This window comes from Trichomycterus rosablanca, chromosome 7, assembly GCF_030014385.1.
Source record: "Trichomycterus rosablanca isolate fTriRos1 chromosome 7, fTriRos1.hap1, whole genome shotgun sequence".
NCBI lineage: Eukaryota > Metazoa > Chordata > Actinopteri > Siluriformes > Trichomycteridae > Trichomycterus > Trichomycterus rosablanca.
The window spans coordinates 3177230-3202500 of NC_085994.1; the positions used below are offsets into that span (position 1 = coordinate 3177230).

Below are 25271 nucleotides of genomic sequence, written 5' to 3' on the forward strand. Positions count from 1 at the left end.
TTGCATTTCACACCATGAAGCATCACAACAGCTACAAATCAATGAACTGCACGTCTGCCTTGTTAAAAAACAGCAATAGAGGTTATTGTCAATGCCGTGAAAGCGTTACATTCTGTCAAAATAGCTTTACTTATTTGTTGTTTTTATGGTCTAGGGCCAAATGCTGAGTGGAAGGGAATAAGATCTGAGCTTTTTTACATTTTCGGCATTTAGCAGACCCCTCTATCCAAAGCAACTTACATTACAGTTACAGTTTACAGTCTGAGCAATTGAGGGTTAAGGGGCTTGAACCAGCGACCTTCTGATTACTAGTCCAGTACCTTAACCGCTAGGCTACGACTTTTGTTAGTTGTCCTGTTAAAGAGTAAAGAGAACTTATTGAAGTTCAAAAATATAGTTGCATTATTGAAGCATTTGTCAAAGATTTGTCAATATTTAAACCTTTCATCCAGTGTTTGCCCCATGCCGCCATCTTAACACACTTGTACTCTATTTTGAAAACCAAAATATGGGCACCTTATTACAGTAATTGTTTTATGACTTCAGGACATTGTATGCCATAAAACTTGTATAATGCCAAAGCACTTTAGTGGTGATCATACTTTTTTGCCTCTCTAAGTTTTAGAAAAACAAAATAGTATAGTTGTTTATTTGAAACAATGCTAGTCGTTAGCTGAGCTTGTTGACGGTACCGCCGCTGTCTCTTTAAGTCGTTACCATGGAGACGTGTTTGACTCGGCTACGCGTCGTTAATCTTCGTGTTTACGAAGAGCCACCATAAAGAAAAACCCTAGAACAACAACATAACGCATTTTAAACGCCTTAAATCCAGAGGTAAACGTCTTTTAGTTATATATTTATTTAGTCTAGTATTTACACTAACGGTCTAGTTCACTAAATGTGTAAAACTGACGTTTGATCTCGAGTTTACGGTCTATAAGACGACACAGTGTAATTTACACATGTTCACTGTTCATCTTAAATACTGAAACTGGCTATAGGACAAACTCTTTAAATCTACTATTGACAGTTAAATGTTTGCATAGTGTGATTGGCTTTGCTTAATGATGGCCTCTTCTTAGGCATTTTTATGAGTGAATTATTTTCCTGCTGTGTATTTCTACCATCACTTATTACTACACTTACATTATTACAGTTATTCTACAGTTCTTGTTTTTACAACCTAAAAAACAGTGACAGGGACAAAACATTTACATTTTCATTATCAGCATTTAGCAGATGCCATTATCCAAAGCGACTTACAGTACTGTGACAGTTTATTGTCTAAGCAATTGAGGGTTAAGGGCCTTGCTCAAGGGCCCAACAGCAGCAACCTTGCCAGTACCTTTACTAGGCTACAACGGCCCTGTAGTTACAACATTTGAAATGAACTGAAATGCATAGCGGTGGCTAAGTGGGTAGCACTGTCGCCTCACAGCAAGAAGGTCCTGGGTTCGATCCCCAGGCGGGGCGGTCCGGGTCCTTTCTGTGCGGAGTTTGCATGTTCTCCCCGTGTCTGTGTGGGTTTCCTCTGGGAGTGTGTGTATGTATTTGTGTCTAGGGTGTTACTGTACGTCTTGCGCCCATTGAAAAGCTGGGATAGGCTCCTGCACCCCAGCTTTCCTCCCCCCATTAGAATTTAAAGACCATAAGACCCATAAATGCCCCTTACAAGGGCAGGTACACGTTTGACATAACTGTAGAATGCATACTCTTAGTTTGTGTTTAGTCTTAAATGCTTATTTGTGTATGTGTGTGACTGAATAGAATGCCTTTATTTGTCATATATACAGGTGTACAGTACAATTAAATTCTTCATTCACATATCCCAGCTTGCTTGGAAGTTGGGGTCAGAGCGCAGGGCCAGCCATTATATGGCACCCCTGGAGCAGAAGGGTTAAGGGCCTTGCTCAAGGGCCCAACAGTGGCTGCATGGCTTTCAGTTCATAGCCCTAAGCCCTACCTCCTAGGCTACCACTGTCCCTGTTTTGCCCCATCCTGCCATCTTACCACAGGGCAAGCCGTAGTCTAGTGGTTAAGGAACTGGACTAGTAATCAGAAGGTCACTGGTTCAAGCCCCACTACTGCCAGGTTGCTGCTGTTGGGCCCTTGAGCAAGGCCCTTAACCCTCAATTGCTCAGATTGTACACTGTCACACTACTGTAAGTTGCTTGGGATAAAGGTGTTCGGTAAATGCCACAAATGTGATTTATTGTCATGTTTTATCATGTTACATGATTTGTTAAAACATATTATGTAAATGGCCAAAATTATGTGGACGCCTGACCTTGAGCTGGTCTTAACATTCCATTAAAAAGACTATGGAGTTGGACTCCCTTCACGGCTATAACAGTCTCCAGCCTCCTTCTAGGAGGGCTTTGCACAATATGGAAGATGGGGGGGGGGGCCCTGGCCAGAAAAAGGGCTTCCCCCAAAGTGGAGCCACAAATTAAAAGTATAAAGTGTTTTTTAGAATTAATTTTATTTACCTGTTAGCAATGGGTTGTGAATAAGCTGAAACAAATGAAGTCAATGAATAGGAACGGTGTCCACATACTCTTGGCCAAGATACGGCTTTACAAAATAAAAGAGTAACTTAGTGTATACAACTTTTTGAGGTGGAAGATGGGGGTTACTGCATCCCCCAAGAAAATCCATAAGTACATTTATTTTCACAGAGTGATCATACAAGTGATAATGTCTAAATAATATCTTTAAATATATGAAAGAATAATTCAATGTGTTCTATATTCTTCTTTAGCACAATCATGTCTGAGGGACCTTCAAGGATCTCTGGGCCAATTCCACCGGATCCATCACTCTTTCCTGAATGCTATAAACGACCCAGCTCTGGTAAGAGGCTCGCTGGTTATTCTGTTAGCTTTTAAGCGATGCAAATGGATTGCCATGCTTTCTGGTGTGTATTACTGCGTGTGCATACACCGACCAGGCATAACATTATGACCCCGACAGGTGAAGTGAATAACACTGATTATTTCTTCATCACGGCACCTGTTAGTGGGGGGGATATATTAGGCAGCAAGTGAACATTTTATCCTCGAAGTTGATGTTAGAAGCAGAAAAAACGGGCGAGCGTGAGGATCTGAGCGAGTTTGACGAGGGCCAAATTGTGATGGCTAAACGACTGGGTCAGAGCATCTCCAAAACTGCAGCTCTTGTGGGGTGTTCCCGGTCTGCAGTGGTCAGTACCAGTGTTAATTTCAACGAATTCGACGAATGATTTTCGTCATAGTTTTCGTCAACGAACCTTTTTTTCATGACGAAAACGAGACGATAACTAAATAAAAAGTACATAAAAGGATAAAAACTATGACGAAATGAATCGACACTTTCGTCAACGAATAAAAATGAGACGAAAATGTTTGGCAGGGACGACATCCAATCAGAACTGATTTAGTTTTGTGGAAGGTAGGGACAAGTTAGAAAGAGATCCAATCATAACTACTTTAGCGTATGTGGAGGGGCGGGACAAGCCGATTAGCCATCCAATCAATACTAATCTTTTGCACACATTTGATCTAAACCCGGGAAGAGCAGACTAGCCTGTGAACTGTCTTTACTCATGGAACTAGGTTAACTCCACAATGTCAACAGGGAGAAAGAGGAGAGTTGATATCTGGACACATTTCTCATTTGATGTTGTGAAAAACAAGACGATGTGTGTAAACCATGTGGGGCGACGATCTCGGGTGAAAAAAACAACAAATCTGAAACATCTGGCACCGCTGGCAGTATAATGGCAACATAATGTCACAGCTGCTTTTACAGTACCCAGTTTTATAAAAAATTTAATATGCAATTTGTTATAAACAATGCATATATGTTTCAGGCAGAGCAGCCCTACTGGTCATTAATATTTTGTTATTGGTATGCTCAATAAGCAAGGTCATGTAAATAAAGATGTTGTTTGAAATAAGTTAAATCTGTTTTTGTGTGTATTGCACATTCAAACATTAATAATATTCCATAACTGGTTAAAAATGTTTCATTTTGTGTAAGTGTATATAATGACTTAAATAATTTAAGGGAACAGATAAAAAAGCATTTACATTTTACACCATTTATATTTATTTTAGGGCGGCACGGTGGCTAAGTGGGTAGCGCTGTCGCCTCACAGCAAGAAGGTCCTGGGTTCGAACCCCAGGTGGGGCGGTCCGGGTCCTTTCTGTGTGGAGTTTGCATGTTCTCCCCGTGTCAGCGTGAGTTTCCTCCGGGTGCTCCGGTTTCCTCCGACAGTCCAAAGACGTGCAAGTGAGGTGAATTGAAGATACTAAATTTGTCCATGACTGTGTTCGATATAACCTTGAGAATCAAATAAACTTGTGTAATGAGTAACTACCGTTCCTGTCATGAATGTAACCAATGTGTAAAAACATGACATTTAAATCCTAATAAACAAACAAATATGTATTTTAGTCGACTGAATCGACTGTAGATTTAGTCGACTATATTCTTATAATAATTAGTCGACTAAAACTAGACTAAAACTAAAACAATTCAGATGACTAAGTTATGACTAAAACTAAATTACATTTTAGTCAAAAGACTATGACTAAAACTAAATCAAAATTTGCTGTAAAAATTAACACTGCTCAGTACCTATCAAAAGTGGTCCAAGGAAGGAACAGTGGTAAACCGGCGACAGGGTCATGGGCGGCCAAGGCTCATTGATGCACGTGGGGAGCGAAGACTGACCCGTGTGGTCCGATCCAACAGACGAGCTGCTGTAGCTCAGATTGCTGAAGAAGTTACTGCTGGTTCTGATAGAAAGGTGTCAGAATACACTGCAGCACAGGTTGTTGCGTATGGGGCAGCAAAAGGGGGATCAACACAATATTAGGAAGGTGGTCATAATGTTATGCCTGATCTGTGTTTTATAAATTAATACATTGGTAACAACATTAATGTTCTTAAAAGTGTTTTATACTAGTAGGCTCTGATGAATTAACATTTTAGGGAGTAATTACAGTTATTTTTGTCTAAATGAAAAATATATTTTAATATTAAAGTGCTTAGTTTATTAAATATGCAGTAAATGTTGTTGAGTGTAGGAAAGACAAAAGTTTGAATCAAGCTAAACTTAATCCTAGTCATGGGTGAGGAATTGGTCAATTTTAATATCTGTTTTTCTACTTCTTATGTTATGATATTTCATAGAGGTACATATTAGAGTAAATATGCAGTATAATGCTATCATGTATTGTTTTACACCGGATAGGGAAAACTAAACCTCTTTATGAGCTTTTTTTTTATGCTCTTCCTTTCTCCATGTCTCTAAGCTCGGGGTCGTCTGGAAGGAAATTCTCCGAGTGGAATTTCATTGTGGTTAAATGGGCCCTTAGCTCCAGAACCTTCATTGTATCCTGGATGTTACAGCGCCCGCACTCCTCATCCTCCCCGCGTTGGCCCTAATGCTACACACATCCTGAAAAGAGATCGAGAGGGAGAGGTTGGGGCCATTCTTAAACTGGAAGGTGCCCTTCTGACCCCCAGCCCCATTAAACACAGTAAGATTACAGTAACATTAATTCTCTACCTTATTTTGACCAACTATGTGTTATACTCAATATCTCTTGTTTTACTTTAGATAAATTGCTTTGCTTCTCTGTCTGTTTACTTACGATGCTGCCCTCTATGTAGAACCAGCAGTACGGGATTTCGGTAAAGAGAATGCACGTAGGCTGCGTGAGATCCAGAGAAGAATTCGTGAGCAAGAGGTGCAGAAAGATCGTGCAAAACCGGTACCTGTAAAAGCCTTGTGGACCTCTTCCAAATATGAAAACACCCCCTCCAGGTTCATGGCCCTGTCTGAGGTAAGTGTCTGCTACTCGTCAGGGAATCGTCATCCTTGGGTGGCCTAGAGTATATTTGAGGATACAAATACTAAAGAGATAAAAATATAATTATTTATTACAAAAATTATAACAAATAAAAAGCATAGTGAAAGTAGAGTTCTTAATCTTTTAGTTTGAGGTAGAATAAAGTCTAATGGGAGGATTTTTTCTCCCCCTTTTTCCGTCTTCCGCTGCTGACTCCAGATTTGCATCCGAGGAGAGCACGGCGCTGCCCACGCCTTCTTTACACCTGTACAGCCCTCCTCTTCTCGTCCGTGCTTCCTGCACGGGCGTCTCTTCTGCCAATCAGGGTCCTTACACACTGTATGAAGACCCACCCACCCACATATAGTCCGGTCCCCACCCTGCAGATATGGTGGCTAATTTGTATCTGCTGCAGGCACTGGCATTTATGCCCGCCAGATGGCGCCCAGCCGACCGGTGGCAACACCGAGCCTCGAACCCGGGAGTTCAGAAACTCGGTGCTGGTGCATCAGTGGAATATCTCGCTGCACCACCTGGGCGCCCTAATGGGAGGATTTTGACATTGTGAGTGCAGTCTGCAGGATCAGCACCTTTGGGTTTAAACAGAAGGTGTAGTTAAAATATGATTTAAACAAAATAATTAATAACAAGAAGTCAGTTGTACAGAGCGTAGCACGACAGTCTGGCACCACTAAGCACTGCAGCGGAACTACAAGGGAGAACTAGAATGTACCAAAGCCATGAAGGCTCTCTCAGGACCTGTCTGATCATATGTAGGGCACAAACTGACAGCAACCCAAAATCCCTGATCACCTACACTCTATATGACTGCTAATAAAGCACTACCTGGCCAGGCTCCTCAGTATTTGAGTGACACCCCTAAGCTCTTCAGCTTTGTTGATGGCAAGGGTGGACAGTCCCAATCCTAGAGAGCCAAAACCCAGAACAAGCTGATGATCCAGCAAGTCAAATAGAACAGGGCCAGTAGGTGGGACAGACCATGAGAGCACCAGACTTCCCAGATCCCTAATCAAAAGTCTGAGCAAGCCGCTCAGATGGCGCAGCGGTAAAGTACGCTAGTGCACCAGAGTTGGGGTTCTGAATGCATCGCATCGAATCTCGACTCTACCTCTCCGACTGGGCTGGGCGGCTGAATGAACAACGGTTGACTGTTGTTCAGGGTTAGAGGGCAGAGAGTCGGATCATAGGTCCTCATAACTGGTACACCGCGTACACAGCGTCCATTAGTGTATGAATAACTCGTGCAGGTGAAAAATGCAGTCTGTACTGATTGCGTACCGGAGGGGGCGCAAGTCAGTTGAGAGGCGTCCTCAGTCAGCGGTGAGGGTCGAACCAGTATAGAGAACGCAATCAGGGTAACTGGACACGACTAGATTAGGGGAGAAAAATTGGGGGGGAAAAGTGGGAAAAAATAGTCTGAGCAAATAAGCATGTTTATAATTTAAATTTAAAGATTACATTCAGATACTGGCCTTGCACTTTGTAAACAAAGTAAAGTCGTTAAGCAGTAGTGCTCAATAATTTAATTCAAGATGAGTCAGGTCATGTAGTACATTATTAGTAATTAAAAGTTTTATTAGGAGTGCATGATTGGTACCTTTTAAAATGGAACTGCACATTTGTTTAAAATACACTGCGTATCTTATCTAATCATTAGTAGTATAATCTGTGTTTAATAAAATAAACACACCACGGTTAGATGTTTGTAAATCCTTATCACTAGTTTATGTGCAGAGGTGTGACCGTGATTATACACCGATCAGCCATAACATTACACACATTGTCCATTTTATCAACTCCACTTACCATATAGAAGCACTTTGTAGTTCTACAATTACTGACTGTAGTCTATCTGTTTCTCTGCATGCTTTGTTACCCCCTTTCATGCTGTTCTTCAATGGTCAGGACCCCCACAGGACCACCACAGAGCAGGTATTATTTAGGTGGTGGATCATTCTCAGCACTGCAGTGACACTGACATGGTGGTGGTGTGTTAGTGTGTGTTGTGCTGGTATGAGTGGATCAGACACAGCAGTGCTGCTGGAGTTTTTAAACACCTCACTGTCACTGCTGGACTGAGAATAGTCCACCAACCAAAAATATCCAGCCAACAGCGCCAAGTGGGCAGCGTCCTGTGACCACTGATGAAGGTCTAGAAGATGACCGACTCAAACAGCAGCAATAGATGAGCGATCGTCTCTGACTTTACATCTACAAGGTGGACCAACTAGGTAGGAGTGTCTAATGGAGTGGACAGTGAGTGGACACGGAGTTTAAAAACTCCAGCAGCACTGCTGTGTCTTATCCACTCATACCAGCACAACACACACTAACACACCACCACCATGTCAGTGTCACTGCAGTGCTGAGAATCATCCACCACCTAAATAATACCTGCTCTGTGGTGGTCCTGACCATTAAAGAACAGGGTGAAAGCAGGTTAAAGAAGCACACAGAGAAACAGATGGACAGGTCACCAATTCATCACACAGCACCACACACTCCCTCACACTTATGGGTAATTTAAATCAATTAAAACACTTTGTCCATGTTTTTTGAAGGTGGGTGGAAATGTCCTTGAGAACATGTTGTTGAACAATATCCAGTTTACCAGCTATGCCACTGTGCCCCATGTGTGAACAAACTCTTAGCCTAAATAGACGACTCTTATGTAAGTTGTGCTATTATGTACTCATATGCTCACAATCCCTTAATCAGAATCAGAATCAGAATATCTTCCTCTCTCTCTTTGTAGGAAAAAGGCAAAGTACAGAGGCCCGAGTGCAAAAACTTTCTGAAGGCTCACTCTGTCTCTGGTTCTGGTGGTCGGTCTCCGTCTCAACAGTCTTCCACAACCACAGCTTCACTCTCTGGAGCTGGCCCAAATACACCAGACTCACAATTACAGGTATCACCCACACTTAAACATTAAAAGTTTCTTGTTTAGTTTTGTGGTGGAGCTGATTGTGTAATGTAATTGAGAAGGACTGTGCATGCTCACAAGCTCATGTCAAAGCACATAGTCTTCTTCTTTTTCCTCGGCCTTTGTTCCGTTCGGTTGCGGGGTCGGCTCAAGGTTTGGTTCAAGTAAGTTTACATACAGGTTTGCACCAGGCATGCAGGGAGCTGTGCTGGGAGTCAAAGGACCCGAGCACTGATGGTTGATGGGATTTGAAGTCCTTGGACTGCACCATTTTGGGAATGGACTATTTTGTACCTATGGGGAAGGTTTTTTTGATCCTTTGTTTGGTGTTCTTATGTAATTGTGATTGTGACACTGTCTCAATGTAATAAATATAAACTGATGTAATGGTATAATAATATCATGTCTTTGTTTGTCATAGACCAATGACTTTTTGATAGTGGTGAACTTAGGAAATGCTATGTTACCTGTAGTTGGTTTGGTCCAATCCCTCATGAGTATTTAAGGGAAAAAGGAGTTTGTTTGGTTGGGCATGTGGGAGTTGTAATGGTGGTGCAGTCATTGAGAAGCACTGAAGTTTAGTTTAAAGTTTGTTTATTAGTTTAGGCCAGGTTTGAGTGTATGAATTTCTCAGTGAAATTAATTTTTATGTTTAATATTTTGCACTAATAATTGATAATTTGTTATCAATCCATGTTCTAGTAAAGAATTAAGGATGATGATAGAAACTTATATAGTTATATTCAAAGTATTTGTGCAAAATGCTCTACTTACAAACATATTTGATTTTTAGCTTGAAATAAGGGGACACATCATAGACTTTGTAAGTCATAATGCTCGTGCTGCAGGAAAGACTGTACTGAGACGCTCTCAGTCCATGCAGAACCTTCACAACAAGCAACCACCAAGCGCAATCAAGGGTCAAGTCCCACAGTAGTGAGTACTGTATTAAAGCAACACACAAATGCATTGTAAAGGATTATGACTATCCTGACAACTCACTCACTCACTTTTTTAACCGCTTATCCAATCAGGGTCACGGGGGGTTGCTGGAGCCTATCCCAGCTTTTCAGTGTGCGCAAGGCACATAGTAACACCCTGGACAGGGCGCCAGTCCATCGCAGGGCAGACACACGCACACACACCCATTCACCTATAGGGCAATTCAGTGTCTCCAATTAACCTGACTGCATGTTTTTGGACTGTGGGAATCCCAAGCAGTGCTAGCGTCTGGTCAGGTGTCTACACACAGACATGACTGGCTATGTTTTGGAGTGGGGGGGACTAAATTCACTCAGTGATTACAAGAAAATCTGACCCACTACAACCATGACTGGAAATAGAACCAAAGTGCAAATGCTTTAACCAATGTAGAACAATACTGTGGCTAAACAGCCACTGACAAACAAGAGGATAATCACAAATAAGAGGTATCAGGTGGCATTTTGAACACAAGCATTTCCTGCCCAGTGCCCACTCACAAATGACAACAGCAAATATTTTACATTTACAGTATTTAGCTTTTATCAAAATCGACTTACAGTATTGTGATAGTATACACCGACCAGGCATAACATTATGACCACTGACAGGTGAAGTGAATAACACTGATTATCTCTTCATCACGGCACCTGTTAGTGGGGGGGATATATTACGCAGCAAGTGAACATTTTATCCTCAAAGTTGATGTTAGAAGCAGGAAAAATGGACAAGCGTGAGGATCTGAATGAGTTTGACAAGGGCCAAATGGTGATGGCTAGACGAGCATCTCCAAAACTGTAGCTCTTGTGGGGTGTGTCCCGGTCTGCAGTGGTCAGTATCTATCAAAAGTGGTCCAAGGAAGGAACAGTGGTAAACCGGGGTGACCAAGGCTCATTGATGCATGTGGGGAGCGAAGAAGTTAATGCTGGTTCTGATAGAAAGGTGTCAGAATACACAGTGCAGCACAGTTGCAGGGCTGTTTTGGCAGCAGAAGGGGGACCAACACAATATTAGGAAAGTGGTCATAATGTTAAGCCTGATTGGTGTGTTCACTAAGCAGTTGAGGGTTCAGGGCCATGCTTAAGAGCCCAACAGTGGAAACCTGGCAGTGATAGGGCTTGACCTTTTGATTACTAGTCCAGTATCTTAACTACTAGGCTACAACTGCCCTATTTTCTACATTCACACATGAAACAAATATGACCAAAAACAGTTACTGGTCACTAGTGTAAATTAAGGGTTTTATTGCCAGTCATTAATTGTAACAATTCTTTAACATAGTCTTCATTTTTGACTGTTGATTTTGGACCTTTTTTGTACCAATCAAGTCTGGAGGACAGAAAGGACCAGTGGCGAAAAGAGGCAAACGAGAGAAAGAAAAACACTCCTGACCCATCCATACCTGCTGGACACACTCAGATGTCGGATAAGGAGAGACAGGAAACTCTGCAGTCTCTCAAAGAAAGTACGGCTTCTTTACTCTTTATTTTTAAGCCTTATAAATCTTTATAACACACATTCATTATAATTAATTTATAATAATCTCTCTAATGCTTTCTGCAGCCCACAGGTCTCTAGTGAGTGAGATGCTCTCTCTCCCAATGAGGACAGATACTCTGAGTGTGCGTTCCCGCCGCGCAGAACTCGACCGACGTCTCTCTGAGGTTGAGGAGGCCATCAAAATCTTTTCCCGTGAAAAAGTCTACATAAAAAACGACTCTTAAACATCACATTTAAACACAGAGAAACAACGTACACTATATTCATATAGTATCCCAGTTTTTCAATCCGGAATAGCATCGATTCTCTTGAATCTCAAGTCTTGAATGGTTTGTGGTTAGACCACGAATGGTTTGAACCATTTTTAAGAAAAAATCAGTGATAAAATGGAGTGGAGTCTGTGCTCTAGAACTTCACGTAAATCTTTAATGATGATAGTGTGTATTAAACCACTCTTAAATATCAGTATGAATGGGAAATTTTTTGGCCCAATTTGGATGTACTCAATTTCCCTTTGCTGTTTGCACTATGCCGACACTGGCTGCAGGCTAGCACACGCCTTTTCTACCACATGTAAATTTGGCAGCTGCATATTTACATTACGGATTCTAAGAGAGCCTCAGCATGGACAGAGGACCATGCTCTTCTCTTTGTGTTTTATACCACTTATGTTGGCACCTTAATCAGACAGTAAGAGACACTCCGGCAGGGGCAAGGAGGTTATACTATACTGTCTTTCCTTTCTCAGACACAGTCAATTGTCTGTCACGTCTGCTGATCTGATGTGCTAGCATATTAGACTGCTGTGCTACCCAAGTGTCCTCCTCCATTAAAAAACAGTTGGCAGCTGACATTGTGTTGAAATCACCCTTTAGCTTTTTTTACCCAGATGAAAATAACTAAATGAATCTTTGTGAGATTTAACCAATAACTGATTTTTTTTTTTTATGTAAACATTTAAGAAAGGAAATGTTGCATTTTGCTGTATGTTACCTAAGGTCAGAACTTGTTTATACATAATGTATGCTGCTGGCAAGTTAATTAAAACTTAATTGTGCAACTGTGTGTGTCTGTGATTGTGATTAAGTCACTACCAGTTCATTTTATCCTATGTTTTGTGTATCACCTGTTCTTATGGTTTTGTATTCATCACACATTTACACAATGATTCACACAGAAGAACAAAAGCACATCAAAAAATATACTATGATATTAAAAAACATAATTCTATTTGGTTAAATTAACACAACATTGTAATGCCACATCAAACTAAGGACAAGGTTTAAGACATTTGACCTTCTGCTAGATGGAGGACAGTTTGTGTCATTTTCTTAATCAGTGGTCAGAGCATCTCCAAAACTGCAGCTCTTGTGGGGTGTGTCCCGGTCTGCAGTGGTCAGTATCTATCAAAAGTGGTCCAAGAAAGGATCAGTGGTAAACCGGCGACAGGGTCATGGGCCAAGGCTCATCAATGCACGTGGGGAGCAAAGGCTGGTCCGTGTGGTCCGATCGAACCGTGGTCGGACTCGTTTCAAATGGCTCGGACTCGACTCGTGACTCGCATAAAATGACTTGTGGACAACAAAAGTCAGCAACATTAGTTACGTGTGACATATATATTAGTTACGTGTGACATATATATTAGTTACGAGATATATATATACGCACCGGCCGTCTTAACCAGCAACGCACGCAATGGGTAAATGTTCCAGCCAGCTTCCGGCATAGTGATGAAGCGTCGCTCCCTATATGGTGGAATACCCTACATAGTGCACTTCACAGTAACAACTGGGGTGAACGGAACGCTCCTACAGAACTGGTGCTAATGACTGTAAGAACCGCTTTCTGAACCAATCAGAGCTTCTGATTGTAATTGTTAGTAAGAAATGCTGTTATTTGCATTTATTCAGTTTGCGTCACTAATTATAAGAATAACGGATTCTATTCCTAATGGGATACGCAGTTATAAATGTAATAGCATCTGGAAGAACAGAAGCTCAGGTAAGCAGCGGTTATGGATTTTTTGCTGTGTTTGGGATTTTGGCCGCTGTGCCGTGATTTGCAATAAAAACAAAACGTCAGTTTAAGCTTTTAACTGGAACCTAGGAAGGTAAAGGCACAAAGTTTTTTATCTGAACTTACAGATTATTTGTTTATTTCTGCGCTACATTTCCAATATATATTTTGTGTTTATTATATTGACTCGGACTCTAGTCTAACGACTCGTGACTCGACTCTGACTCGTATTTTGTGACTTGTGAACATCTCTGGGACCAACACGATATTATGAAGGTGGTCATAATGTTATGCCTCATCGGTGTATAAGCCCTAAGGCCACCACAGCATTGACGTCACTGGTCCTACAGAGAGGAGCTGAGCTGCTGCTGCTGCTGACCACAGCGTTTTGTCTCCCTTCATTCATTCATTCATTACACCAACATCGTATGAATCTCTCTGGTGAAAATCACAAGTAAATCTCTTCTATCAAACAGCCATGAGTAAGAGAAAAGCTCCACAGGAAACTTTAAATGAAGGAATCACTGATTTTCTCATCGGTAAGTTTTGCATCGCGACAAAACAGACTGCTACTGTTAGCTAGCATCGGCTAATCGGTGCTAGTAGCTGATTGTTTACATTTGCGAGCTAACGTAGTTTAGTCGATTGTTGTACTTATTTGAAACCACTGACTTTTAAACCTACTTTTTAAACAGATTAAGTACCGATTTACATTAATAAACAACGATATCGTGTGTTAAGATTGTTGTAATTTACTGACATTAGCTGACTTGCTAAATGTGCTCTGTAGCGTTAGCCGTCCCGGCTAATCTGTAGTGATGTGTATTTTAAGGTAAAGGAACAGACCTTATTTAAGGGAAATGTTTAGATCCTGAGGCTTCACCATAACATTAAAACCACCTCCTTGTTTCTACACTCACTGTCCATTTTATCAGCTCAGCTTACCATATAGGAGCACTTTGTAGTTCTACAATTACTGACTGTAGTCCATCTGTTTCTCTACATACTTTTTACCCCAACAGGACCACCACAGAGCAGGTATTATTTAGGTGGTGGATGATTCTCAGCACTGCAGTGACACTGACATGGTGGTGGTGTGTTAGTGTGTGTTGTGCTGGTATGAGTGGATCAGACACAGCAGCGCTGCTGGAGTTTTTAAATACCGTGTCCACTCACTGTCCACTCTATTATACACTCCTACCTAGTCGGTCCACCTTGTAGATGTAAAGTCAGAGACGATCGCTCATCTATTGCTGCTGGTTGAGTCGGTCATCTTCTAGACCTTCATCAGTGGTCACAGGACGCTGCCCACGGTGCGCTGTTGGCTGGATGTTTTTGGTTGGTGGACTATTCTCAGTCCAGCAGTGACACTGAGGTGTTTAAAAACTCCAGCAGCGCTGCTGTGTCTGATCCACTCATACCAGCACAACACACACTAACACACCAGCACATGTCAGTGTCACTGCAGTACTGAGAATCATCCACCACCTAAATAATACCTGCTCTGTGGTGGTCCTGTGGGGGTCCTGACCATTGAAGAACATGAAACAGCATGAAAGGGGGCTAACAAAGCATGCAGAGAAACAGACAAACTCCACACATACAGGACAGCCCGGACCCACTGAGCCACCAGTTTTCCAGCGTCGTACCATTTTAATGCCATCAGGTTAAGTACGTAGCCACTGATGCGCCGCTGCTTTCACATCATCATCACATGAAAATCTTCTTCCCCTTAAAGCTTCTTTGAGCGTCCAACAAGGTGGAAATCAGATGGAGCTAAATCCGGACTATAAGCGTCTCTCAGACACGACCGATTACTCCTCCTCCTACTACACCATCACTGTTTCCAGCCAAAATATAAAATCCCTCGTATTTAGTCATGAATAGAGATTGCCTAGGATAAACGCATCTGCTAAATGTACATTTAAAATACTGTTTTTCTTCCACTTAGCACTGGTCAGTAACTTGAACATGTATTTGTGTTAATGTTATTGGTATTGGTATTGGTATTTCCTTTAATGTTGTTCTCTAATGTTTCTCCACTTTTTGTTCTTTGTTTAGAATTGGCCAACTATGAAAAGAATGTAAACAGAGCCATCCACAAGTACAATGCCTACAGGTAGGCCAGTGACATCAATTGTTCCTTTTGTGTAATAGTATTTTGGATAATAGTAAATGAATGGCACTTGTGGTTCACTCTGCATTCTTGCATTTTATTTAGGAAAGCCGCCTCTGTGATTGCTAAATACCCGTCCAAGATTAAAAATGGCACTGAAGCTAAAAAACTGGTAAGAGAAAAAGTCGTGTCATCAGTGTTATGAGAGTCCTTGGAAATACATGATAAAGAGGAAAGTATTTTTTTTTTCCTTTTTTTTGTGGCTTGTAAGGATGGAGTTGGTGCGAAGATTGCTGAAAAAATTGATGAGTTTTTAACCACTGGGAAGCTGCGCAAACTGGAAAAGGTATTTCATTTACTAGTGTTTTTTTTTTAATACTTTTATAACGTGTCATTTAAAGATTAACCCTTTATTGCATGATTTTTTTTTTCTCTGTGGAAAAAATATATGTTGTTTGTTATAGCCACAGAAAAATAGTACAAAAAAAAACAAATTATATTCTAATTTAGCTTTTTAAAAAACGAGCTACAAATGTGCTACAAATAAATAACGTAACCGTAAACGCAGCGTACGATTATTGTGTACGGTTATGCGGCTGATGAGAACTACATACCTGTAGCTCAGTCTGGGATTTTTTCGGAAAGCTTACCTGCTAAATCTTTCACTATTTCGCGGCCTAATTCACTGAACGGCGTGGACGCAGCCATTAGCCGGAACGAAAGAAAAAAAAGGATGTATTCTCGATTTGTACTCCATGTATGGTACAGATGCATGAGTGAGACGTGAAGTGGGTCAGCCAGCGCCTCTGCTACACTCGCATAGATGTTGGCAGAGCGTCCAAGTATAGAGCCAAGCAGTTCTGTAGATAAGAGGGGTCCATGTATTGTAGTGGCAGCAAGCATAGACCCCATCCGACCTAATTGTGTCTGTAGGTACTCTCAAATCAGACATCTGCAATACTTAAGCATGCACTGAGCGATTGATGGTATATTCACCTTGCCAATTTTATCCTAACTTTTAGATTCGCAATGATGACACCAGCTCCTCTATCAACTTTTTGACTAGAGTAACTGGAATCGGGTAAGCTCATGTCAAGCTTTACGGTGCATTTATCTCTTTGTATGTTTTTCTGTATTATTAACCTCTTTCTAAAACTTTATTATTAGACCAGCTGCTGCTCGGAAATTCTATGAGGAAGGCGTTAAGAGTCTGGACGGTTAGTCTACTGCTTTATTTAAAATCATTGCTGTATGATTAGTTTGAATCCCTAAACAAAACCTTTGTTCTTTCTTTTCTTTTTTAGATCTGCGCAAGATCGAGCACAAGCTGAATCACCATCAGCAGATTGGCTTAAAGTAAGTGTGGATGTATGACTTACACCGATCAGGCATAACATTATGACCACCTTTCTATCAGAACCAGCATGAACTTCTTCAGCAATTTGAGCTACAGCAGCTCGGGCCGGCCTTCGCTCCCCACGTGCGTCGATGAGCCTCGATCGCCCATGACCCTGTCGCCGGTTTACCACTGTTCCTTCCTTGGACCACTTTTGATAGATACTGACCACTGCAGACCGGGAGATGCTCTGACCCGGTCGTCTAGCCATCACAATTTGGCCCTCGTCGAACTTGCTGCCTAATATATCCCCCCCCCACTAACAGGTGCCGTGATGAAGAGATAATCAGTGTGATTCACTTCACCTGTCAGTGCTCGTAATGTTATGCCTGCTCGGTGTATAAAAAGCTTTATTTTCTGAAGTGAGTGAATTTTACTAAAGAATAAAACTATCACTGTTTGTCTCATATAAGCATATTTCCATTTTTTGTGCTACACTCATGTTAAAGGTACTTTGAAGAATTTGAGAAAAGAATTCCACGCTCAGAAATGGAACAAATGGAGGTATGGAGGGTTTGTTTTGGTTTTTGTTCTTTAAGTGCCTTTAGACGTACTTTAATTAAGGTCCATATCAATAAACGTTTTAATGTTTTTCTTTTAAAGGCGCTGATAGTGCAAGAGTTAGAAGAGTTGGATCCAGTGTACATCGGCACTATCTGTGGCAGCTACAGACGAGGTTTGCTCAATAATTAAAAGATTTTAATTCATATGCTGTAAAGCGGTGCATAGAACATTTTTATACAATATTTCCTACAGATAACTTATCAGATATCTTTGTTGCATCCTCAGGAGCAGGGTCGAGTGGTGATATTGATATCCTGCTAACCCACCCCAAGTTTACCTCCGAATCTGAGAAACAAGTAAGCATAATAGTTTAAATAAAATATTTCTACTCTAATAAGAAGAGTTGAGTGGAATTAACCGTCATGAAAGTGTCATTTTCATACTAATCAATATCCCAACACGTTTTGTGTGAAGCAAAAAGGGATCTAACTCTGTAATGATAACATAAACAGGTGTCTTTGAGCTTTATTAAATAAAAAGACATTTATTTTAAAGGAAACTATATTTAATTGTCTTTAAATGGTACAGCTGGGTAGCACTGTCGCCTCACAGCAAGAAGGTCCTGGGTTCGATCCCCAGGCGGGGCGGTCCGGGTCCTTACTGTGTGGAGTTTGCATGTTCTCCCCGTGTCTGTGTGGGTTTCCTCCGGGAGCTCCGGTTTCCTCCCACAGTCCAAAGACGTGCAAGTGAGGAGAGCTGGAGTTACAAAATTGTCCATGACTGTGTTTGATATTAAACTTGTGAACTGATGAATCGTCCTTGTAATGGACTCCAAAATGCAGTCAAAATATCTTTTTTTTTAGAAATTCAAAATAACTTTTGAGCCGCTCAGGTGGCGCAGCGGTAAAAACACACGCTGTTCACCAGAGCTGAGATCTCGAATACATGAACAACGGTTGGCCTGGTGTTCAGATAGGGGCGGGATTTAAGCCGGATGGGGGGTCTCTCTCAGACTAGTGCGATTACGACCTCTGCTGGCTGGTTGGTGGCGCCTGCACGGAGATGGGGAAGGAGTGCGGTAGAGGGTGTGGCTCTCCGTACACAGCGCTGTACTGTACTGCACTGCACTCGTCGAGTGTAGGTGATGAGATGTTCGATTGCTGTGCGCGTGTCGGAGGGGGCGTGGAGCGGCCCCGTCCTCCCCAATCAGGAGCAGGGACCAGCATTAGTGAGAGGATGATTGACGGGCAGAAATTGGATGCGCTAAAGTGAGAGAAAAGGGGTAAAAAAATTAATACATTAAAAAAAAAAACTTTTGAGTGTGTTTGTTGTCTAGTTAACATGTACAGATTTGTTTTACTGGCCAATAAGATTAAACGTTAATGTGTATGGTGTATTTTCCCCAGTTTGAAAGAGAAGCAGCGCCATATTATGATGCTTTATACAAAATTTGTAGTGCGTTTGTGGAATTTTGGCTCACATTATTTATTGTAGTTCCTCCTAAAGGTGTCCGATGGCTTTGTGCGGGCCTTGCTTTGTATAGTGGGGCAGAGTCTCATATATATATATATATACACTGTACTGTATATGTTTGTATATATTTTTGTGTTGTTCTCACTTGCTTTGTTGTCGTCTAGCCGAAACTGCTTCACGCTGTGGTGGAGCACCTCGAGTCTATCGGCTTCATTACAGACACTCTGTCTAAAGGAGATACCAAATTCATGGTGAGAGCCGTTCATTTCTATTGCCTCTGTCTGTCCCTGAACCGTTCTGTATATTAACGGCTCGGTTTCCTTCCTCAGGGTGTGTGTCAGCTGCAGAGAAACGATGAGGATGAAAACGATCATGATCACAGGCGTATTGATATCAGGTTATTGCCCTCTCTCTGATGTCTTACCTATTTGTCACACTGAATGATAGATTATTAAACAAAACATAATATTGCCCAAAGTGATAAAAATGAAGTAAACACTTTTATCTCCTATGTGAAAAAGTAATTGTTCTTTTGGTTACTCGGTTAACCGGTTTACTTAATTAAACTGGTAAGTCAGGTTAGCAAATCAAATACACCCAGACTTGATTTTAGCCAGCTTTATAAAATCGTTTCTACAAAAACACAGTGCCACATTTTGAAAAGGCCAAAACAATAAGACCCTCCACCAAAAGGTGGCGAAATTAGCTATTATTACATTAATGTGGCGGTTATTACCAAGATGTGGTGTTCTTACTCAATATCTGTCCTAAACTTCCCAGCAGTAACAAAAATATGAATAAACAAATAAAAAAAAAAAAACTTAAACATAACACCAATCATGCCATAAATAACACAGTGTATAAAGTGGCGTAAAAAAAATCAAATAAATAAATAAATACTCAATATCTGTCTGTCTGACTTGCTTTGTTTAATGCTATAATGTATTATGACACATAAGCAATAATAACAGGTAATCAGAATTACGTTTCCTCTTTACTGATACTGATCCCCACTGCTAATTGAGGAGAGCGAGACTGACACACGCCCCCTCCGACACGTGTGCAGTACCGACTTCATCGTCTCACCCGCACGGATCAGCTCTGTGTACGGAGAGCCACACCCTGATCCTCATTGTCCGTCGACTCTGCGCAGGCGCTATCAATCAGCCAGCAGAGGTCGTAATTGCAGTCCCTATCCGGCTGCCCACCCTGTATGAACTGAGGAGCCAATCGTTGTTCGTGTAGCCGCCCAGCTCAGACGAGTTTGAAATGTCATCTCTGTTGTGCTAGCGTGTTTTATTACTTTTTAAACGCATAATGTAAAAAAAAAAAATGTTCCTCGTTGTTGTTATTGGGCGGCACGGTGGCTAAGTGGGTCGCACTGTCGCCTCACAGCAGAAAGGTCCTGGGTTTGATCCCCAGGTGGGGCGGCCCGGGTCCTTTCTGTGTGGGGTTTGCATGTTCTCCCCGTGTCTGCGTGGGTTTCCTCACACGGTCCAAAGACGTGCAAGTGAGGTGAATTGGAGATACAAAATTGTCCATGATTGTGTTCGATATAACCTTGTGAACTGATGAATCTTGTGTGGTGAGTAACTACCGTTCATGTCATGAATGTAACCGAAGTGTAAAACATGACGTTAATAAACAAACAAACAAACATTGTTGTCATTGAGGTGCTACATGACCATAACGTTTGTATCCCTCAGTTGCTGGGTTGACTGTAACTGAACACCTTCATCTGTCAACAATGGAGACTTTACATGTGTTAGAAATTGTGAATTTTATTACTATATGATCTACAGAAAACAGTTATAATAGCGGATTTTACACCATAATGTACATCTGATATACTGACCTTTCTGATATACTTTCTTTTCAGGTTAATTCCTAAAGATCAGTATTACTGTGGTGTGCTTTACTTCACCGGGAGTGATATATTCAATAAGAATATGAGGACTCTTGCTCTGGAAAAGGGTTTCACCCTCAACGAGTACACCATCCGTCCATTAGGAGTCACTGGTAAGAATATATGAAGTAGTGAATGTTTACATTTTTATTTATTCATTTCAGTCTGATGGGCAAACGTGAATTGTCAACTAGCTTGTGGGTGGTTTAAAAGAATCACTTTGTTATTGTGGGTGTGTAAGGTTAGATCAATGTGTAAAAATAGCATTTGTTTTCACTTGAATTCAAATCCACAGCAAGGCCAAGGGCCCTATTTACACCCGCTTGACTTTTGGTACATTTTGTTTGTTAATTCTGAATAGAAATAATAGCTTTTTTAATTGCCATCAATCCACACACAAAAAAACGATAATAAAGAAATGAAAACACATCAAAAAAAATATATAATTAAATATCAAAAGCTCCAAACAATTGAAGCCCCCTTTGGCAGCAATTACAACTTCAGTTTCTGCTGTAAATAGTACTTTTTTTAATGTAATAACTTTTATTTAGGATTTGTGAGAAATGTCATGAATTTATAGGATGAAACAAAAACAATCATTGTAATCCAACACATACCTATAACTACAAACCCCATTTCTGGAACACTTGTTTTGTAAAATGCAATAAAAACAAGAATCTGTGATCATTTTCTAACCTAAGTACAATTGAAAGACAAATATGTTTGTATTATCACCGATATGAACGACTTCACTGTTGTTATTATTGTTTCTGGAATTTGATGCCTGCAACTTAGTCAGAAACGTTGGGATTGGGCAAAACAAACGGTTTAAAAGTTTCACCATTCCACAATAAGCAGAAGACTTGGTAAGAGGTGAGGGTATCGTGAGTGCTTGCAAAGATTCTCCTGTCGGATTCTACTTTTATACCTAAAAGATGTGCTGTGGTTAAAAAGAACATTCCTCAACTTATGGTTGAAAATAATTTATGTATTTTTATTAACATGACCTGGCACTGCAACTAACACTGTGTCTTTGTAAACTCAGAATACATGCAGTCGACTGGCATGTCTGCATTCCAGATCTGTTACCTATAGAAAACGTATGGCTGGTCATGATGAGCAAAATCGGACAACAGAGCAACCACAGACTACCAAGCCTTGTATTAACCAAGAATGGACAAAAATTCCACAATTATTATGCTCAGTTCCCAAACAATTAAAAAGTACAGCGGTACCTTGTAACTCAACGTCCCCTAAACTCAAATTCTTTGAAACTCAACGTGTTCAGCTTTTAAAACTATATTCATATTTAATTTCAGCTTAACAGTGAACAGCCGCTTTGTTCAGCGCTTCGTTTGATCGCTGCGGTAAACGTCATCAAAGTGTGAATATGAGCTGAATCTGCATTAGTGTGGAATAAGCGTCAGATCCAGTGTTACAGCTCCACATGTATCTGTGTTTATCTGGGTTCTCCTCCCTGTTTCACTTTTAAACTTGTGTTACAGCTCCAGCTTCTGAGAAATGGTGAGAATCAGAATCAGCTTCTCCCAGAGTCTAAAACGCTTCTGGTTGAAAATAAAGCTTAACGTGGTTTAATGTAGTAAAAGAAGGAGACAGGAGCACTAAACTTCTCTTCATTATTACTGCTCATAAGGTTCTCCACTAATCACATTCCTCACTTGTTTTAGTACGATAAGTCATGCTTTGTGCACGGCATGGCAGCACAAAAACTATTGTGCCGCTTCTCATGTGAATAAGTGTTTTTATATTATATTGTTATATTGTTATTGTCCGTGTATACGTGTCAAAAACAACCTCATTATTTTACATTACACTAAAATATATGCAGTTCCACAGGACCATGGAACACATTAACAAGCTTCCCAAACATCCTTATGGGAACAAATACCTTGAAACTCAACGTCTTTTAAAATTAACGCCACCCCCAGAACCGACTGACGTTGAGTTTCAAGGTACCGCTGTATAATTAATAAGCAAAGTGCTCTAACACTAGTGAATTTGCCTCTGGTCCATTTTTTCAGGGTGCTGAAGGCATCAAATTCTAAAATGTCACATACATAGTCATCCACAGTACAACTGGCTGTGATGCTTTAGTGACTGCTCAGCCACATTAGTTGCAAAATCGTACAAATTTACATTTTATGATACAATAAGACTGGTAATTGAAAACGTGGAGTTCTTTTTTTTTTTTGTCAGTTAAATATAAATCCAGACTTAACAAATGACAGATTCTTGTTTTTAGTGTGTGTGTGAGTGAATTGGTTGAAACGTTAAATCACTCTCTGTTTTGGATTTGTATTATTTTCACATTTAAAAAGCTTATCACAACTGAAAATATTCATTTTGTTTACATGTTCTCCCTTCGCGTTGTTTTAGGTATGCCTGGAGAGCCCTTACTGGTGGACAGTGAGAAGGACATATTTGACTACATCCACATGAAATATAAAGAGCCGAAGGACCGCAGTGAATGAAAACCTCACTGTTTATCTCGAACATGCTTTAGTCTCTTTGTCCTCTTAGACATAATACAAGAGCGTCGTCTCTGTGTTTGTGTGGGGACGAGGGGCAACTCTATAAAACAGAAGAACATTTAAGGATAAAGTTTTGAGTTTAATGTTTTTATTACATTTTATTTGTAAAATAAAGAAAATAAGGGGGTAGTGATTATGATTGACCAGGGACTGAATGTAGTCCTTAAAAAAAGTGTTAAACAATACGAGCAGGAACCTTTAGTCATTTAGACGTAATATTATTATATTATTTTGGGGGAGTGCTCATGGGGAACTACTATGTTTTTAAGGGTTTTTGTCATTTTTATGGTGCTTGATCATGGACAAAGTCTATTGATAATAATGGTAATGGAAACACTCATGTTCAGACTTTTTATGTATACGTTACAACTCTAAAGTAATGTTAGACTTTTTATGGTTTAGTTTCTGTTTATTTGTATTTATTATTTAGGATTGTGCATTGATGGTGCTTTGCTGGTTTGAATGTGGATGTGCTGTAAATAAACTATTAAACACCACAACCATAATGGATACCTTTAATATGTTTGTTATTGCTATAATACCAAATCAAACCTCAATCTTTACAAGTATAAAGTTTTACTAGACTAGTACATTTGACAGTACTGTGACAGTATATTGTCTGAGCAATTAAGGGGTTAGGGGCCCTGCTCAAGGGCCCAACAGTGGCAGCCTGGCAGTGGTGGGGCTTAAACCGGCAACCTTTTGATTACTAGTAAAAAATACAGTCCTGCATATTACAGCTTTACATTAAAAGATTATTGTGCAAATTGCACAATCTTTGCTATAAAATGCAACATGCATGCATATACACTGATCAGCCATAACATTAAAACCACCTCCTTGTCCATTTTATCAGCTCCACTTACCATATAGGAGCACTTTGTAGTTCTACAATTACTGACTGTAGTCCATCTGTTTCTCTACACGCTTTGTTAGCCCCCTTTCATGTTGTTCTTCAATGGTCAGGACCACCACAGAGCAGGTATTATTTAGGTGGTGGATCATTCTCAGCACTGCAGTGACACTGACATGGTGGTGGTGTGTTAGTGTGTGTTGTGCTGGTATGAGTGGATCAGACACAGCAGCGCTGCTGGAGTTTTTAAACACCTCACTCACTGCTGGACTGAGAATAATCCACCAACCAAAAATATTCAGCCAACAGTGCCCCATGGGCAGCGTCCTGTGACCACTGATGAAGGTCTAGAAGATGACCGACTCAAACAGCAGCAATAGATGAGCGATCGTCTCTGACTTTACATCTACAAGGTGGACCAACTAGGTAGGAGTGTCTAATAGAGTGGACAGTGTGTGGACACCGTATTTAAAAACTCCAGCAGCGCTGCTGTGTCTGATCCACTCATACCAGCACAACACACACTAACACACCACCACCATGTCAGTGTCACTGCAGTGCTGAGAATGATCCACCACCTAAATAATACCTGCTCTGTGGGGGTCCTGACCATTGAAGAACAGGGTGAAAGCAGGCTAAAAAGGCCTGTAGAGAAACAGATGGACTACAGTCAGTAATTGTAGAACTACAAAGTGCTTCTATATGGTAAGTGGAGCTGATAAAATGGACAGCGAGTGTAGAAACAAGGAGGTGGTTTTAATGTTATGGCTGATCAGTGTAAATAGCACCTGAAAGCACAACTACAAGACCATTACAAACACCTCAAACCTTCCTGGATTGCTGCTGGGTTTATGTGCCATATAAGAATTTCCTGCATCCCAATTATTATTATTATTCCTGCACCAAACATCTCTGCTAAACAAAAAGTGACGCGAAACATACACAAGCATTAATACCAGTAATTTATTAATATTCTAGACCAAGTACCACTTTTAAAAAATCCAAAATCATGCAGCAGATGAAAGCTACCTCACATGTGCCACACACAGATATACCTGATACAATAGTAAGCCTTTGTGTCAAGTGAGCATCATTTCAGTGAAATGGTTGAGTCATGTTTAGAATTCTGCTCTTGGTTGCTAACACTAGGAGTACTGTTTATGCTGAGTAACGTCACATGGTTAGCCACC

General features: G+C 40.7%; 2 protein-coding genes across 2 annotated transcripts; both read left to right on the forward strand.

Annotated features, from left to right (window-relative positions):
* The first annotated feature begins 748 nt into the window (after positions 1-748).
* On the forward strand, positions 749-12325 carry enkd1 (enkurin domain containing 1). Its single transcript, XM_062998855.1, has 8 exons — positions 749-834; positions 2762-2853; positions 5301-5528; positions 5662-5834; positions 8617-8769; positions 9578-9720; positions 11094-11230; positions 11329-12325. The coding sequence occupies exons 2-8, from the start codon at positions 2769-2771 to the stop codon at positions 11487-11489; spliced, it is 1080 nt and encodes a 359-aa protein (XP_062854925.1). The 5' UTR covers positions 749-834; positions 2762-2768; the 3' UTR covers positions 11490-12325.
* Positions 12326-13637: 1312 nt separating this feature from the next.
* On the forward strand, positions 13638-23715 carry polb (polymerase (DNA directed), beta). Its single transcript, XM_062998856.1, has 14 exons — positions 13638-13820; positions 15343-15400; positions 15503-15569; positions 15669-15743; positions 16420-16478; positions 16565-16614; positions 16702-16753; positions 17243-17297; positions 17397-17469; positions 17583-17653; positions 18935-19021; positions 19100-19167; positions 20650-20789; positions 23074-23715. Exons 1-14 carry the CDS (start codon positions 13760-13762, stop codon positions 23166-23168), a joined length of 1011 nt encoding a protein of 336 aa, XP_062854926.1. The 5' UTR covers positions 13638-13759; the 3' UTR covers positions 23169-23715.
* The last annotated feature ends 1556 nt before the right edge of the window (positions 23716-25271 follow it).